The 19403-nt window shown below is 43.2% G+C and overlaps 1 protein-coding gene across 2 annotated transcripts in view; it reads right to left on the bottom strand.

Moving 5' to 3' along the window:
- Nucleotides 1-19403, bottom strand: part of acot7 (acyl-CoA thioesterase 7) — a 59997-nt gene that overhangs the window by 16053 nt on the left and 24541 nt on the right. For both annotated transcript variants that reach the window (XM_079489992.1, XM_079489991.1), the window contains exons 6-7: nt 18121-18207; nt 4927-5043 (exon numbers count right to left, since the gene is read on the bottom strand). In XM_079489992.1, coding sequence (XP_079346118.1) covers nt 4927-5043; nt 18121-18207 — 204 coding nt within the window. The remainder of the gene's footprint in view (nt 1-4926; nt 5044-18120; nt 18208-19403) is intronic.

Raw genomic sequence — 19403 nt, 5'->3', positions numbered from 1 at the left:
CATTAGGCCCACTGGCAGAGCCTGAGCAGAGCCTTATGTGGTGGTTCTGGAGAACCGTGGGTCCGACCGACTCGATACCGGGCACTGCACTCCCTGCGGGGGTGTCGAACGCGTGTGTCGAAGTTGAAGTCGGTGGGGCAAACAGTTCTCGAGTTACGTACAACCGTACACACACACACACGCACGCACGCACTCACTCACGCACGGAGACGTGGCGCATTTATAGTAGGATGTGTGAATTGCCTCGAAACTATGGCTTACAGACAGCCATTATCACCTCAAGAAAGACAATAGCAACACATTCCTTCACATCAGACATTACAAAAGAGAAAAAAGGAATTATATAAAATAAATAATAAAATAAAAACACACTTTTCATATTGAAGGGTCAAAGATGTTTGCGCCATTAAGGTTGTTTATTTTTCCTGAGTTTCTGTTGATAAGGCATTACCATTGCCAACAATCATAATGCTGTTGTACCTTTATCACATAGCGACTGATTCCAGGCAACACTTAGGGGTAAAAAGTAAATAAATAATAATGATAACCGTTAACCTGTTAACTTTTCCTTATCGGTTACAGGTTAAACAGTTAACCATGAACATCACCTCTTTGAATTTAAATGTAAGGCAGTTTTTGTACATTATTTGCTATTTAATAAGAGATGATGTGTTTGTTATTTGAAGTCTATCCTACAATTCAAAAACAATGAATGGTTTTAAATTTAAAGGTAATTTAATATTTTTCGGGGGTTCCTGTATTTATTTATTTTTGCTAAAAACAATTCGGTCATCTGGAAAGTATCAGGAAATGTCCAAATTAATATATCGGGTCAGAATTGAAAAAAAAAAAATCTAGCGGCTAGATGTTGCATACACTTCTGTATAAAGTTGTTGGATAGCGTAGATTATTTTTAACGGCAGTCTCTGCTTTTGAAGAAGCTGAGAATGAGGAGAAGAGGCTTCTCAAGCCTCTCTGAGCGAGGATCAGCGTTCACTTCAGACAGTTTCATGTCAACTCGCCAGAAGAACAAAAGTGTTGACTGACTGTCTGTCTGCTATTGGATATAATGGATACTGCGACCGACCGTCTCCTCTGGCTTTGGGATGGAAACTACACTCTCTGGGAGATTGCAGGGTCCAAAACACTGTGGACTTCAAAGGGATGGCTGAGAGCCAAGGAAACATTTGATCTGCTCAGATCCCAATAATGTAAACATAACGCAGTGCGTGCATGTGTATCAATGGCCCTAGATTGAACATGTCCCACTTGATCCACAAACTGAAAGCGATACTGACGTGCATTTATACTACATGAATAACAGTCATCCAAGCTACAGCAGCAACAAATTAAATAATGGTTTGATCTTTATTTACACAATAATGCTGTTTGTTGAGCATGGGTGTGGGAGAATGCATGCAGTTCTTATTCTATTCATAAGCATATAAGAGAGAAATACAGCGTCCAATAAACACCCGGACATAGGACTTAGGAGGTGAGCAGGCTGACAGGAAATATTGTCTATACACATACATTCATGAATCCACTTGACCGGCTGTTAGTATTGGGCAATTTCTTTTTTTTATTAACATCCTATGGCAGGCAGAATTGTCAAAAATGTAAAATTTTCCTTTTGCTTTAAGTAGCATGTGACATGTCAAACTAGGGGGTTTGTATGATTCTGAATCCATTCCAAGCACAAAAAACACTCCTTGGGCTAAAAACGGCCATAGACGTCATGACAAATGTGATGAGGTCAGCACAAATGTGATGAGGTCAGCACATTTTGGGCAAGTGGCTATGGCTGTTTTTAGCCCAAGGAGTGTATTTTGTGCAAAACTAATGCTTGGAATTGTTTCAGAATCATGAAAACCCCCTAGTTTGACATGTTACATGCTTGCTAATTAAAGCAAAAGGAAAGTTTGACATTTTTCCCTGCCATAGAATGTTAATGGTAGAGTCACAAGAAACCCCTATAAAAAAATTGCCCAATACCGACAGCCGGTCAGCAAGTGGATACATGAATATATGTATATAGACAATATTTTAGGCCAATAAAAAAAGACTATATATCAAATTTCCCACCCATCCACCTCGACTGCCCGACTATATTGGAATGTGGCTATCAGTCGAACGCCTGCTTGATACCTCCAAACTCGCTTCCAATGACATGTATGGTGTTTTAATGTGAGTGATGTCTGCCCAAAGAGCATGAGCATGTGCTCTGTGCACAATCTCTTGCGCTCTGTTATTATTGGAGATGTGTTGTACACTTTGTATAGGTTTCTTGAGGTATGTCATGGATGTATTATTTGGCTGTTGTGTAATTTGACATATGTACGATGTAGCATTGAAGTGTAATTTTGTTTCTGCCTCTTGGCCAGTTCCCACTTGCAAAAGAGACCGGAAAGCCCGTTGACCTCAGGAAACATCACTGAAGATACGTCCCAGGTGCATCCATGCGATGTATTTTTTAGTTATAGTTATTCTATTTATAGTGACTCATAGGAATAGACTATGTGACAAGTGACAACCAGGTATAGTCTGGTGACCACCGGAGAGACGGGTGACAGCCGGAATGTAGACGGCACCCGGGTGAGTAGTATGGGTTAGCGCCCCAGCCTGTGTCCTCCGTGAGGAGGAAGCCCAACAAACCTTGGTGAGGCCTTTAGGAGGGCCATTATAATCCACCACTCCTGAATGGAGTGCCTGGTGCTGGGAGTCTGGTGCAACGCACAGGTCCTGGGCCTGGTTAGCGCAGGAGTGGACCTGGTGAGACGTAGGAGGGGCCCGGACAGGAGTCAACGGATTGTGTGGCCTTGCTCATTCCCTGATGGACTGATCGAGGGTAGCTACTGGGACGTAAGTCGGGATTTGATCAACCCTGGCTGGGTCGCCTGAGTGAGGGGTATGATGTTGGAAGACCCGAAACCCCGTTGACCTCAGGAAACATCACTGAAGATACGTCCCAGGTGCATCCATGCAATGTATTTTTTAGTAGTTACTGGTTAAATAAAGGTTAAATAAAAATAATAAAATCACTTTACCCTATACCTTTAAGTTTCCCTTTTAAAAAGACTTGAAAACATTTCAAGTATTAATTATATGCTTACCGGTAATACTTGAAATATAAAGGAGAGGCTGATAACTTCTTCTACACACTTTCTTGAAGTTTGGATGACTCATCCAGTAGCCTACTCGGGGGTGTAATATTTGACACTGAATAGGCAACCTCAAGGAGCAGCACTGGGGGCTGGTTTCCAAGGCAACTTGAATACAAAGTTATGTTGGTTCATCTTTGTCATTGTTTTTTGATATAGTATATTCTTTATTTAAGTATTGCGCCTTCACACTTGAAGGAATGTATAACTCCCAGTGCTGTAAGATAGGGCAATTGTCACAATCTGTCTTTCTGTCATCTCTCTGTCACGGTCTGTATCCTGTCTCTCGGTCATGTTCTGTCTCTCTCTCTGTGTCTCGCTCTCCCCACTCTCTCTGGCTCTCTTCGGCCACTACCACATTCCACCTACCTCCCATCTACACACCTGTACCGACTCCTTCATCGGCTCTGCAGTTCCTTGTCATACTGTCTAACATACCAAATAGTTTGGTCTTTTTGGTACATACATTTAAAAAAGAAAACTCATTCACACACCCATGGAGGAGGAAACCATGCAAGGCACTATGGGAGTAATTATGGGTTCAGTGTCTTGCTCAAGGACACTTCGACACCTACTCTGGGGGAGCCCGGAATCGAACTGGGAACCATTTGGCTGTTCTACCGTTCACTCTACCCCTGAGCCACTGCCACTGGCCAGATAACTATCACTGGTGTTTTGGCAACACCAGTGATAGTTATCTGGTCATTAGTTACAGTGATTTGAAACTGTAACTGAAATTCCCAGTTGTCTGAAATGAAACAGTCTGGCTGGAAGCACCACCCCAAAAACAAACAGGTTTGAGCTGTGCCAGTGGCACAGTGGGAGCCAGTGGGAGCTTTATTCACTATCATATAAACTGTACAGAGTGTACGGCTGTGTTCAAAACTTACCACTAAAGCCTAATTCATACTCTGTAGTACAACAGTGTCGCATGCAAACCAAATGAGTGCCTGCGGTGAACAAGTGAACTCAAAACTAGATTATGTACTTAGTCTTAAATGGAGCATTGTGATTCATTTTTCAATTGACCGATTTTTCACTTGCAGCAGCATACATACTGTACATACTCCATCGAACACAAACATGTTTCTGCAGTGGCTTCTGGGAACAGGCTGCTGCCCGTTATACCACAAATAATTTTAATCTGTACCATTTGTTAAGTCAACTGCTCAGGCTAAAGACATTGTGGGACCACCTACAACCCATACACACACCATCTAAACATGCTCTATACAAGCCATCTATGTAAGAACACAGGCTTTGGTCTGTTTTATGTTAGGTGTCTACCCTGCTATTCTTCATATTCATTGTGCAAGCAGCATGTGCGCACTCACGTGCGTGCTGCATGCACAATGAATATGAAGAAGGCACACACACACACACACACACACACACACAGACAAAACGGGTCTCACACTGCGCTCTTCCACCTGGAATTGAACAACACATTGACGCAGTTCATTGACTACATGAAGTTCAACACCAAGGGACTCAACCCTGCATTGTATATCCTGGTCAGACAGAACACAAGTGGTAGGGATTGGCACCGGCAGCACCTCCTCCACACTGACTCTTAGCACTGTTGTCCCCCAAGGATGCCCCCCGAAACTTTATATTCTCTTCGGGACAGCCCATAAGCGAAAGAGAGAAAAGATGACATTTGGACACAAGGCCAGAGTTATATTAATTATCTACTACGGATCCAGTCTGTGCTTTCTTGAACAACACAATACCTGGCTGAGCAGCCACAGCAAGCCTTCCTTACCTTTCTTGATTTTGCGATGAAAGTTGATGGCATCCACACAGGCAGTGACAATGTTGGTGTTGCAATGCCGAGCCGCCGTAATTCCAGCCACCTCATCCATCATCTTCATTGTCACACCTGTACCAGACAAATTGAGTTTGAGATTCAATAATTATGTTAATATCAGTAACAGTATCAGTGTCACAAGGTGAATTGACAAGCTGTTAGTCGCCAATAGTTAATTTTCATTTTATGCATGTGCCTGTGGTGGTGGTCAGAGCCATCTAATAGAAGAGATGCGATATTGAGGGGGCAGAAAACAGCCCGGTCACGTGGATGTACTCGCGCGAGCCCATAGACTGCAATGCATTCCGTAAACTTCCGGTTGTCCCTAATTGAAGCCTTCAAATAGGGACAAACCAATAGAAGTCTGTGTAGAAGAGCTGGCCTGGCCCCATGAAGTGAATGGAGTTTGCATAATTCTGTCTTACTCTATGGCTCTGGTAGTGGTATAGGGGGGTGTAGTGCATTTGCACCAGAGTCCTCCAACGGGTCGGATACCCGCGGATACCCCGTGGGTACCCGAGTTTGACGGGTGGGACAATAATACCTATATAAATTAACGGGTGCGGGCGAGACGCAACGAAACACGGGTGGGTGACCGTTTTTAATCAGTGGACCCGCATTGCACAATGTTATAAACAGCAGCTGAGCTGGTTAATCTGTCACATTAAATTTAAGTTAAATCCGTTAAATCCGTCACATACCCAAGGAATCGTCAGTGATGTCACACCACTGACGATTCCTTCATAATGGAATTCTGTTTCTGCTGCTGTGCTTCCCTGTGCTACTTCCTTGTTGCATAGCAGTGACATCACGGCTGAATCCTTGCTTCCTTCGTAGCATTTCACGTGTGGAGTTTATTTTTGTATCACCAGGCTGCAGCCTGTACTGTCTGTAGCCTATATTTTTAAATAAAGTTAAAAAGATTAGCCTGATGAGTGATGACCGTGTTTGAAACAGCCTTGGATCAAGACGGTCGACTCATCAGGCTAATCTTTTTTTTTATCATCCTCTCCTTGTTGATATATTATGCCAATATGCCATTTAGGTCAAAATCATGATATAACTTTATGTTGTGATAATAAGCAGCAGTAGCCTCAGTCAACTACATGTCTTCCGTTCCGTGTGCAACGCACTGCCGCCGCCCACCACCACCACATGCGGTGTTGGATGAAATAAAGTCAATGATACCTATCGGTGCGGGTCCAATTTTTGATGGGCGGGGCGGATCTGGTTTCGAGTTTCACGGGTAACGGGCGGGTTGCGGAACTGATGATTGACGGGCCGGGCGGGTGCGGGTTTCCAAAATTGGACCCGTGCAGGACTCTGATTTGCACTCATAACGTGTGCGTGTGTATCCAACTGTTCATGTGTGTGTGTGTGTGTGTGTCCGTGTGTGTGTGTCCGTGTGTGTGTGTGTGTGTGTGTGTGTGTGTGTGTGTGTGTGTGTGTGTGTGTGTGTGTGTGTGTGTGTGTGTGTGTGTGTGTCCGTGTGTCCGTGTGTGTGTGAGTGTGTGTTCCACAAGCTCTGACCAAAATGTGAAATGTGCTGGAGTGATTTTATTGTGGCTGAGAATCAATACATGACCTAAGAAGTAAGATCTCAGTATTTGTCACAAAGTGAATTGTCAGTTATCCAGTAACTAATGGCATGTATGAATGTGGCATGCCACAGCTGTAAAGCCTTTGTAGCAAGGAGAAACTGGTGTATCGGAGATAACCTATAATCTAAGACAGAGCCACACCACACTCATTTTGTCCGCAATTCAAAACTGGCCAAGTGGCCATTAAGGTTAAATGTAGTCATTACAGTATGCCGGTGGAATTTTCAATAGTTTTTCTTGGCTTTACTTAGAGGGAAGGGTGATAGAGCTGAGGCACACAGTGGCAGATATTTACTAAATGGGTTTCATAATGCTCTATCGACCTAGAGCTGAATTATGAATGACTCACAACCATACATAATTTGAGTAACATGTGGCTCTCGTCCAAAATTGGTCCTGCTCTTGAAGAAAGAGAGAAACAAGGACTTGATTGTGCCGCATGCCTGTTGTCGTACCCTTGATTTAAGTTTGAGTTTTATTTTGTTATGAGTTATTATTTTAGAGGGTTGAGATTTAGTTTTTAGATTTTAGTTGATACCCTTTCTATCTTCCTATCTACAGTGGCATACACAGAGTGGAGATTCAACCTGTGATCGTCCAGTGCAGAGATATGTCTCTCTATTCATAAAGCCACCTTACACAATGAGGTACTTTTATTGTCTCCACCAGGCCGAAGGCGTGACCGAGACTATGTTCTGCCCCATGTCTGCCTGTGTGCGTGCGCGTGTGTGTGTGTGTGTGTGTGTGTGTGTGTGTGTGTGTGTGTGTGTGTGTGTGTGTGTGTGTGTGTGTGTGTGTGTGTGTGTGTGTGTGTGTGTGTGTGTGTGTGTGTGTGTGTGTCAGTCCGGTACACATTATCTGGTGATCAAGAGACATGTCAGATGTTTAATATTTCATCCTTCTTTCAGTTGGTCCTTCTACCACTTTAGTCCCAAGAAAAAATACGGTATCTACAAAATGACAGGCTGGATAACTCCTACTGATTTGATTCCATGGCCTTTTCTCTAGCACAACCCTTTGGCTAATTTTCAAATGGGTGTAAGGAGGAGCACATCTACTAAACGTCCTCCCTGGAAGATGAACCCTATATTTGAGTGACCCCTATCCTCTCTAGCGCCACCCTCATGTCAAAATATCGACACACATGCCCTCCCGTTACCATAGGCGGCGATCTGGGGCCAGTGCCAACATAATACACGAAAAAGGCACAGAAGAAGAGCAGTTATGCGGCCGCATGAACCGGAAGTGATAATCGGCCATTTTCGAGCCAGGGTTCACGACCGTGATCTAGTGATAGAACCATTAACTCACTCAGCTTTTGACAACTATTTTAATATCAATTGATTACGGTTCACAACTGTGTCCTGTATACGTTCATAACACTCCGGCTGTGTTGCGATAAAAAAAAAAAAACGGAAATGAGGAAATAAATAAAATAAAAACTACTGGACCTTAAATGTACACTAACTCCCATAGTTAAATGAACATTGCAGATTTTATAGTGTGATTTTACAATGTGCTGTGTGACTGAAAGCATGTTGTTTCTCACAGAAATGTGAGACAATTTGTACACGGTGGGTGGCTGAGAAACATCTACGAGTGAAACAAAGGAGTTCTCATCTCATCTCATCTCAGGGAAAGTGTGTGTGTAACTAAGTAAGCATGCATGCATTTGTGTATTTATTCTCACATCGGGATTCCCATTCTATTCCCTCTTCTTGTCACAGCATTTTCCCCAAATGTACCTATGCGGGCGGATTCTTCCAATGCTTTTCAATGGGAACGGAGCAGTTTGTTGCCATTTGCAGATTTCTGCAAAAAAAAAAGGATGTGTTCCCAGTTGAAAAGCATTGGCAGAATCCGCCCTTATAGGTCAGATTTGATTTGGTGTGACCGAACCCTTTTTTCTGAATGACTCCACTGTACTGGAGTACAGAATTTCCCTGCTCATCTTAATGTCAGTAGAGATTTAGTACTTTCCGAGGCAGTACATGCTTTTACCCTTCGCCACGTCAAGTGAAAATGGATGGAATCTCACCTATAGGAGTGAATTTCCCATGGGTACAAAATGCAGCCGCCTGCCCTGCTTCTATTCAGGGCTGACAATTTTCATGTCTGTGCATGTGGTCACCTTGACACTTCTTTCAGACTTGCTTGTTAAAATGATGAAAACAGAATGTAAAAGAGACTGCATGACTTATATCCACTCTTTATCCACTCCCCATACTTAAAGTCAAACAAAAAGGACACTTTCATTGCTACTCTTGATAGGAATGCAAACATTACTTTGGATTTTAGATGGATACAAGTATATTGTGTCACAGAAAACTCGATAAAAGGGTAACAAATACTAATGTGTCACCCAAAACATATATATTTGTCGTCTCTTCCTGAGCAATCTCCTATATATTTCTGAAATTTATTTTAATTGTTTTTTTTTAAATAATAATATATTATATTATTAGGAAATACAGAAAAAACGAAGGGACCTCCACAAATAGGACCACGAACCAAACCAAACCCTGTTGTCCCATATAGTGTCTCCCTATAGTGTTATCAGCTCTCCAGACCTAGCCTTGGATAATTGAGCTGGAGGGTACGTTGGCAATGGTGGAAAGTTCCATGGTTTACCACAGTCCCTGAGAGACTCCCTGAGAGACGTTACGTAGTGTCGCTGTCGAGCAGAAACCTTGTATCTCCATCTTCAACCTTTTATATTGTTTTCATAAATGAATGCCCTACAGGCCTACAAGAAGTGTAGCACAAAAGCAGCGAAAATATTTAAGTCAAAGTTAGAGTCTGTTCATTTCATAAATATTTAACAAATGAAAAGGTATTAACAACAGCTTGTGCCTAAATAAAAACTACATTGGATCCACTGTTACTTTTCCATTTCTTGAAAAGTATTTATTTAGGCTTCTTATATCCACAGACAACAATAATGGTTTAATCATTTATTTTTTATTTTTAAAGGAGCATTCAGTGATTTGGAAAAAAAACCTGGTCCACCCGGTAACAAGATGTGCACATGCACACGCTCTACAGTGGGGGAAGTACAACAGACCAACAGCAAGTGCACCAAGGCCCGCCCCACTCGATCATGATTGGAGGAAGGCCCCTCTCATCCTGATTGGATGAAGGCTTTGCCACCCAAAGCCCAAACCGAAACTAGGGTTATTAACTGGGGACAGGGAGGAACTCCTTATATGGTCAGCACACTTTATAGTAGGGAGGATTATCCAAAAAATAAGAAAAAATAAGTGATATTTGAATTAAGTGAAATCACTGAATATACCTTTAAAGAAAAGAATGTCCCATTATTTAAGCTATTCAAGCTTTATTTACACAGGACAGTGAGGAAAGACAGGACAGGCCTAAAGAGTGTGATCAGATTATGGGGCACGATGAGAATCGTGCTTAGAAAGCTGAAACAACGTACTGTAGTGAGAGCCTGCATGCATAATCGTTCCATTTTGTGGCACTTCAATAGAATAAACAAGTGCAAACGGCATGGATCTCACAAGCTCTGCAATGCAGACAATCGTAACAAATTCAGATTAACATAAAGTGCCTGGCAAAGAATAGTGACAAACATTCTAACTGCAATGTCCCTTAAAGCGTTTTAGTGGGACCTAAAATGGGTTCACATTTGCACTCAGTAACTGGATGTCTATCCAAATCCCATCATGTTGGGCTGTATTGCCCTTGAAGACCTTGGCTAAGAGATGCTTGTCTTGTATAAAAAGAAATAAAAAAAGCACTTGCCAAACCTGCTCAAACGACTGGCTTGCACTTGGGAAAAACTGCTTTCTGCTATAATGCTCCCTGGAAATAAAAACGTCTGGGTTTCCGAGGCTATAATGCTCCAATCTCATGGAACAATCTACAACTCGCGCTAAAGATGAATGCCCCAATATCCTATGGACAATTTAATAACCTGCTATTAAATCTCCTTGTAACTGTTTTTAACTTATCCGTTTTCTGTTATGGTCTTATTTTGTTGTTTCTGTGTTTTATATCTGTATGTGTTTTAGAACCAAACCGCACCAATGCAACTCCTTGAAACTGCCATTGGGGATAATGGTTGCATGCAACTACTCGCAACCGTTTGGTTGCAAGGAGTTCCATGGCGAATCATTGGAGTAGTTAGGGTAAACCTCAATGCTCTTTTGGAGAATAAATCAATGGTTCATTCAATATTCATCCAACAACAGAACTGAACCCCATGAACTCCCCTCATCTTTGTTATGACGAAAGAGCAAAAATGGCCTCAATGTGAATATGGTCAATGTTAGACAGCAAATTGAGGACATGCAAAGCCAAGACAGCGGTCGGCCTGGAGTTACACATTCACAGAGTGACATGGTGCACTATGACTCTCCATTTGCCGTGGGGGGAAGGCAATGAGCAACAGAGAGAAGGAGGGATGGAACCAAACAGTGGCGAGTGCTAGAGAGGTTGTGTGAAGAGGAAAGAGAGAGAGAGAGAGAGAGAGAGAGAGAGATAGAGAGAGAGAGAGAGGGAGAGAGAGAGAGAGAGAGAGAGAGAGAGAGAGGGAGGGAGAGAGATGCAAAATGGGGGACAAGGGAGGCAATTAGAAACCAAAATCCCTGAGCGGAGCCTAGTCTTTCCACAGAGGGGAGGTGGGTGCCTCCATTATTCGATTGTTTGAGATGGTTACACTCCAGATCTTTCTTGCACGATTCTCTCCGTGGATGTCGGAACAACAAAGGGAGTCTTTGGGGCTGCACTTCTTGTTTCAGCACTAGTTACAATCACCCAGCCCCTTTCAATTAGCACCAGCACCATGAGGCACCAGCACAGAGAGTCACACACCACATGCACATAGGAAGAAGAGAGTGAAGGCGGCAGCATGTATCTAAAAGACACACCATGCACACAGGACCAAAGGAGGATTAAATAAATGATGTGCTCTCTTTGTTCTTCTCTCAGACATGACCCCTGTCTCGCTCACATCTATTGTTATAATTCCCAACTCGCTTACAGCTCACTATCTGTCTCTTTTATCTTTAATAGACCTGCATATTCCTCCTTCTCCACTATCCAGACACTATCCCTCTCTACGTATACAGAATCACAAGGCAATCTAAACGCTTTGCTCAACTATAGCCTGGCCCTGAGGATAATCTCCCAGCTTCTGTTGCTAAAACTGGGTAGAGTTTAAAAGTGCATTTCAGAACCAGTCCAAAGTCTTTAGGGAGATCGAGCCTTCGTGTTGGGGCGGGGCCGCGGGGACGTGGTGACAGCTTGCTTGCAGCTGTTCTAGCAGCTACCTTGGATTTTGAAGTCCCTAGGCGGAGATCTGCAGAGATCATCTGGCAAAGAGAGACTAAAACGTCTATTCACCAACTGACATCTCATCGCCCCCCCTTCCTTCCTTTATTTCCCCTCCCCTTCCCTACCATGCATTTTAATCACAAACGGTGTAATCAAATGGCTCAAATGGCTCCCTAATGAGCCGTTACCATAGAAACAACTCCTGTTAACAATATTGTACAAATCAGCAAGCACATACAAGCATGTTCATGCATGCACACAGCTCCTGTGTATGTATGTATGTATATATATATATATATATATATATATATATATATATATATATATAGTAGTAGGCTAGCACCAGATAGAGAAGCTGAAACATGTTGTCCTGAGTTTAGATTAACCAAACAACACGATTGTCCTTGTAAACTTACACTTATCAACCAGCTCTCATTTAATATTCCATGACAACACAGTGGAAAGCAGTAGCGGTTGAACCATTGTGGATTTAGTGGATAGCATTTTCAGATGCTCGTTGGAAGTCTCATAGGAAAACTACTAGTGGGTGACCATATTTTCAAACCGCACGTTCATTTGTGTATTTGTGTTTGTGTGTCATCTTATTTTTTTTATCCATTCTGTGTATATATACTTGATCTTTGTATCTATGTTTGCTGTCTCTGGATGGGGGAGGCGGGCGGGGTACAAGAATGGAATTGTTTTGACTGAATTGCCTGTCTGAATTAATCTGTAAAAAGGAATAAAACAAAGTAAACATAGATGCACAAAGGAGGGGACAATTATTTTAGCACATGCATCGTGACTGCAGCTTTTAACTAGAAGATTCTATATTTCAAACTTAAATGAGATGTCCCTGTCCGACAGTTAGTTGTTTTTGTTTTGTCATTTTTGGCGCCTGTGGGGGGTGGTGGTGGCGGAGGCTGGTAGGTACAATAACAACAGCAGAATTAGCTGTTGTGTGCCATTGGCAGAGATTTGTCACATTTTCCATGCACAACCCACATACTCTCAGCTGCGCTGCTCATCGCACAAAGCATGTTCCTTATAAATGGGGAACCAATTAATAGGGAAATAAACAGGCTTTCCGAACTTTTTGTGCTATGTGACACAAAAAGTACAGAATCCACTCCAAGTCCACTGCAAGTGAAATACAACTCAAACATGCACGTATTGCACGATGCATGTACTCCCTCCCTCCCTCCCTCCCTCACTCACACTCTCTCTTTCACGCACGCACGCACGCACGCACGCACGCACGCACGCACGCACGCACGCACGCACGCACGCACGCGCGCGCACACACACACACACACACACACACACACACACACACACACACACACACACACACACACACACACACACACACACACACACACACGCGCACAGTCCACACAAAGGTCGATCACACAAGCTCCAGTGGACATACACATTCCCATCTCCTGAGGTTCCTCTGTGTCTGTCGGTGACATGGTTATATACCGTCTGAGCATAGATCTGAGCTGAGAGGACAGATAACATAGCGTCACACCGATGAATCTGTTCCTCTGCAGAGCAGAGCAGCCGCATCCATGAAACGACAGCACTGTATCACACAAATATGCTCTCATACAAGCTCATTTAACAGGCATAGATGCAGGCAACGCTCACACATTTGCATTTTCTCATATCCTCACACATGGCCACATGCCAGCATGAAGATGCAAAGCATAGACTTACATAATCACTGCAAAGGCATGCATGCATAGGCTACAAGTGCACACACGTGAATGCACAAGCATGTTTACAATATACAGTAAACACACACACACGTGACGACCCATATTCACAGTAAAACAACAAACCCCATCTTCATTATTGACATAGGAACGAATTCAGAGATATAACACTTTGACACAACTTTGAAAACTACCTTCAGTCTCGACTTTTCATATTACTATAAATCTCACAACATTGGCCTAGATAGACTTCCAGACACATATGAACCTACAGCGCATTATGAACACTATCCAATGTCTATTTGTTTTAATCAGACTGCAGTGGTAGCTCAACCTGTGGCAAACAACAGCTGTTTCCATGGGAACAAGTGGAAAAGCTTCCTTAGAACATGACAGAGAGAAGAGAAGAGAGAGAGGGGGGGGGGGGGGGTGTAGAGGGGGAGAGAAGAGAGAGAAAACAAGAGAGACAATGAGGAGACTAAGACAGAGACAGAGAGAAAGAGCAGAGGACATCAGAGAGAGGGGGGGGGGGGGTGACACCTGTAGTCTTTATGAAGGAGATGGTGGACTTGGAGACATGGTTTTCTGGTTTATGCTAGCAGCAGTCAGAACACTTCCAGGCCTTTTTAGCTGGAAGTGTCCCCAACCCCACTCTCAAACAATATTAATATATGTGTATATGTCAGCAGCCTTCTTAAAGGATTGTGAGCCGTAACTTAATACTATGGCAGGTTTCACAATAACAAAGGTGGTAGCGGTTTTGGTAGAAGACTTAGGCTTTTTTGTACTCCATAGTACAAAGGCAATAGGCTACCCTTTAATATGCCGAACAGTCCCACATGCTGTTTCTTTTTTTATACAGTCTACATGTGCTGTATGATGTGCATATGTGAATGCATGTGTATTGTGCATTTTTGGTGTGTTTGTGTCTGCCTGAATGGTTATGCATGTATGTATACGACTGGCTACATGTTGTACGCCTCCTTTGGCACAAGTTGGTATATGCCATCTTTCCATAGGAGGGCACGCAGGCTAACATACAATAATCAAATGGACTGTTGTTATGAAGATGTCAGACTGTTTCAACCTTAAGAACATAGAGAGAGAGAGAGAGAGAGAGAGAGAGAGAGAGAGAGAGAGAGAGAGAGAGAGAGAGAAGCCCACTTGCCTGACCTGATTAGGTTATGTAAACGAAACAGAAGTAGTGACAGAGAACGTAGAATGCTGCTTAATGAACCTCAGCATGTAGGGGGAGCCCACAAACTGCATTCTAATGGCCCACGTGCATGTTCCCTATTTGATTGTTAATTGGACCTATTTCTCAGCGGACTAGCCAAATTAAAAAGCATAGCCATTAAATGTATGCCAATTATGTGTCCCACTTTGCTCCCTCCTTTCACATTTTTGGTTCCCCCTCCCCTCTGCTCCACTACGTCCATTTCTATATGGTTTCTATCTCGTTTCCAAATCAACATTTCTATTTTCTTTTTCCTCACTCTCTGGTACCTGTCTGAAGCTCTGTTTACATAGCCAGGCTCGCTTACAATGACAGTTATGGGGTGGCGATGAATCGTGCCAAGTTTACATTATACTGAAGATCTGTCTTCATCTCTTTTTCCATTTCATCTTTAGACTGAACACAAGTGAGCCTGTGAGTAACCTGTGGAAAAACTAGAGTTTCCACTGGGTCATTGTTGATAGTGTGCTTCCTTTTATATATTTTGCTACACATTCCTGTTATTGTTCATGTTGATTGTTAAGTGCATATTTTATTATTAATTAGGAAAGCTGCAAGCAGCATTTGGACAATGCCGCAGTCATTTACTAAATTACACCCTCCAATAATCCTCTCCTCCAATAAAACTCGCAGTTAAACGTCTCTTCGTCTAATTTTAGTCTTGTATGTCTTTGTGCACCATTCTCATCCACTGTTTATGTGTTTATTCATTAGCTAGTCTTCCTGGGGTCTGTAGGTTTTGTGGAACAGTGTATTTTGCAAATCAAATCGGCCATGCAGAACAGTAATATCTGAGTGCCACGATTGTTTTATTAGTACAAGTGTGTTGTGTAAAGACTAGATTAGGGCTGCCTGACCTGATGCCTTCCATGCCTTCTGGTCATTCTGTGCTCCTTCTCTACTAACTACACCCATATCCACAACAGAAGAGAATGCTCTCAGCACACATGCACACGCTCACACAACACATTGCATGGATGCAGAAATGCACGCACATGCAGTACAAGTACACAATACACAGAAACTTTCTTTCACCACAAACCACTCTCTCCACACCACAAAATAGCACACTCACAACATCCGACAGACCTTCCAGAACTGGTAAACGTAATTTATATTTTTTAAACCATTTCCGTTCACTCCCTTTGTGATACAACTAATACAATAGAAAATCGAGTACACAAAAGCCATAAAAGTGATCTTATCGCTCAAGGATGTACTGGTTGTGTTCAAATTAAATCGTGTTCTCTTCACAGTGCCAGCACAGAACACGATGTGCCCACAGTTTCAAACTGTCTGGGACTTGACTGCCTTTCTTAGATCACAAGTTTTCAAAGTTGTATACCACTTGAACCCCTAGCATCCCTATTCTGGGGGCTGCCAAGGGGCCATGCTGGTGAATACCACTTGAACCCCTAGCATCCCTATTCTGGGGGCTGCCAAGGGGCCATGCTGGTGAATACCACTTGAACCCCTAGCATCCCTATTCTGGGGCTGCCAAGGGGCCATGCTGGTGAATACCACTTGAACCCCTAGCATCCCTATTCTGGGGCTGCCAAGGGGCCATGCTGGTGAATACCACTTGAACCCCTAGCATCCCTATTCTGGGGGCTGCCAAGGGGCCATGCTGGTGAATACCACTTGAACCCCTAGCATCCCTATTCTGGGGCTGCCAAGGGGCCATGCTGGTGAATACCACTTGAACCCCTAGCATCCCTATTCTGGGGCTGCCAAGGGGCCATGCTGGTGAATACCACTTGAACCCCTAGCATCCCTATTCTGGGGCTGCCAAGGGGCCATGCTGGTGAATACCACTTGAACCCCTAGCATCCCTATTCTGGGGCTGCCAAGGGGCCATGCTGGTGAATACCACTTGAACCCCTAGCATCCCTATTCTGGGGCTGCCAAGGGGCCATGCTGGTGAATACCACTTGAACCCCTAGCATCCCTATTCTGGGGCTGCCAAGGGGCCATGCTGGTGAATACCACTTGAACCCCTAGCATCCCTATTCTGGGGGGAACATTCGCTGAAAACAGAAGATCTACAAGTTCACATGTTTTTGGAGAGGGATTTGGTGAAAGAAGGGCAGACTAAGGACATAGCAGACCCGGGTCAACTAAGTAGGCCTGTAGTGAGACGATGCGTTTCCTCCAAGGTGTGGGTTGGATTGGATTCCCAGCTCTATGTCGTCACTTTTCTCTTACTCAGATATCACATTACTACACAAATAGAGGAATATAATTGGACAAAAATCACACCTGTATGAACTGAGCGGCACAACTATACGTACTATAGGCCTCCTCCGTGGCCTTTGTGTGTGTGTGTGTGTGTGTGTGTGTGTGTGTGTGTGTGTGTGTGTGTGTGTGTGTGTGTGTGTGTGTGTGTGTGTGTGTGTGTGTGTGTGTGTCAGCTCACACACACACACACACACACACACACACACACACACACACACACACACACACACACACACACACACACACACACACACACACACACTTTATATTTCAGTGGGGCAGGATGCTTTCATTAATGTAGCAGCAGTGGAGCAGGTACAGATGCAGCCATGGAATTTTTAGTAGTCTTTGTTAGAGTACTGAATTATCAAAGTCAAAGTTGTACGATTTATCACACGCTACCGCTGTGAAATTTGTTCTCTGCATTTGACCCATCTCTTGGAGCGGTGAGCCGCAGCCCACAGCCGTTCCGCGCTCGGGAATCATTTGATTAGTTGATTTGACCCCCAATCCAACCCTTTGATGCCAAGCAGGGAGGCATTGGGTCCCATTTTTACAGTCTTTGGTATGAACCAGTTTCAGGACTGACACTCTAACCACAAGGCCACTGTCATTATACAGTATTTAGAATTCAAACTGGATTCAATTTTCATATGTCAGAAGAAGGCACAGTGTCCTAAAGAAGGCATTGAAAATAATATACAAAATGTCTATTGTAATTTGAATACAATCTTGAAACCTGTAATTTATATTTGAAAGGGAATGGACTCTAAAGCTGAGAGGATCTAAACTGGTGAAAGACTATTGTTTTGTCACCTGTCCTCCTATCATGTTTCTCCTCCTATCCTGTGTGCATCACTCTGAGAACATGGTTGAGCAGCATGTCAAATACATAATACATATATATTTTCCATACTTAATACTTAATACTCCTGTATTTTTGCCCATCTCTGAGAATTGACCCCTGTGCTCCTCTGGTGTTACTACAATGTCAGTAACCATCAGGATAGGATCTAAAAGTCAATGTTCCAGAAAGTGAAGTGGTTGGACTCACCTCCATGCACAAAGTCGTGCAGTGTGCAGTCAGATGGGCCAACCAGATGGATCAGACTTGACTGGCTGAAAGCAACCGTATGCTCCTCTGCAGAACGGACACGCACACGCACACGCGCACACACACGCACACGCGCACACACACACACACACACACACACACACACACACACACACACACACACACACACACACACACACACACACACACACACACACACACACACACACACACACACACACACACACACACACACACACGTGTTGTTATACGTTTGTGGTCATTCCTTTTACTTCCATCTTATCACAGGATATCAAAACCTTCACATATACAAACCTTTGTGTGGCTTCACAAGCATGTGCAATCACATACACACATGAGAAGGGATCTATTCATAAATGACCATACCGTATATGCCATTCATTTAACCATACACAATGAAAAAGCACATATTTCTCTGGTCTCTAAGTCACAGTACTAACATGTAGCCTTCTGGCTGGGTAATCCAACTTACCATGTGCGGTTCTGTCTGCAGCATGTTGAGTAAATACAATAAAATTAGCCAATAGAAAACTAATGTTATTAGATTTTACAGAATCATTAAATCAATAATTGCATTAGATACCAGTGAACGAGTTTAACGATGGAGTGCCAGTTGTTCATGTGTTTATGAGGTGACAGTACTTCATTAGACCCCTTGGTGTGATTGTTATGAGTAATGATGTCTTCCCTTTGTATTTAGGGTTTCTTCCTGGAGGCTGAGACCTTGACAGTCAAGCGTACCAATGAAAAAAAACTGTGTAGTGACATCACAATATCATCCCCTCCCCTAACCCCTCACCCTTTATCATATACAACCACAGCTGTGGGTGCGGCTTCAGTTCAGGTGGATCACCACCAGGCATACTTAATGAACTGGTGGGCGCGTACACATAAAAACGACATGTTAACAAATACTGTACACTTAAAAAATAATAATAATAATACCTGATGATGTTTTAGGGTGGGAAAAAAAATCACAGAAATCCATCTTTAAAATCATAAACTATGCCGCTAGCTCTTTCAATCCATGTGAGGATGACAGTACTGTACTCTACTACGCAGTGTACAAATATAACCAAATGGAACCTAACTTGTCCATTTGGTTGCATTAGTAGACTCTCAGTTGAATTAACTATAGCATTAGTATTGGATCTTTTCCAATTCTCATGGTTTGGATTGAGGTGAGAAGGCTGTTGGTACTGTTACAGTTGGGTGCCACCGATATTGTCCCATATCATTTG

This window comes from Electrona antarctica (genome assembly GCF_951216825.1).
Source record: "Electrona antarctica genome assembly, chromosome: 2".
Taxonomy (NCBI): domain Eukaryota; kingdom Metazoa; phylum Chordata; class Actinopteri; order Myctophiformes; family Myctophidae; genus Electrona; species Electrona antarctica.
The sequence above is the reverse complement of the archived record's forward strand: the minus strand, read 5'-3'. Positions and strand labels throughout refer to the sequence as shown.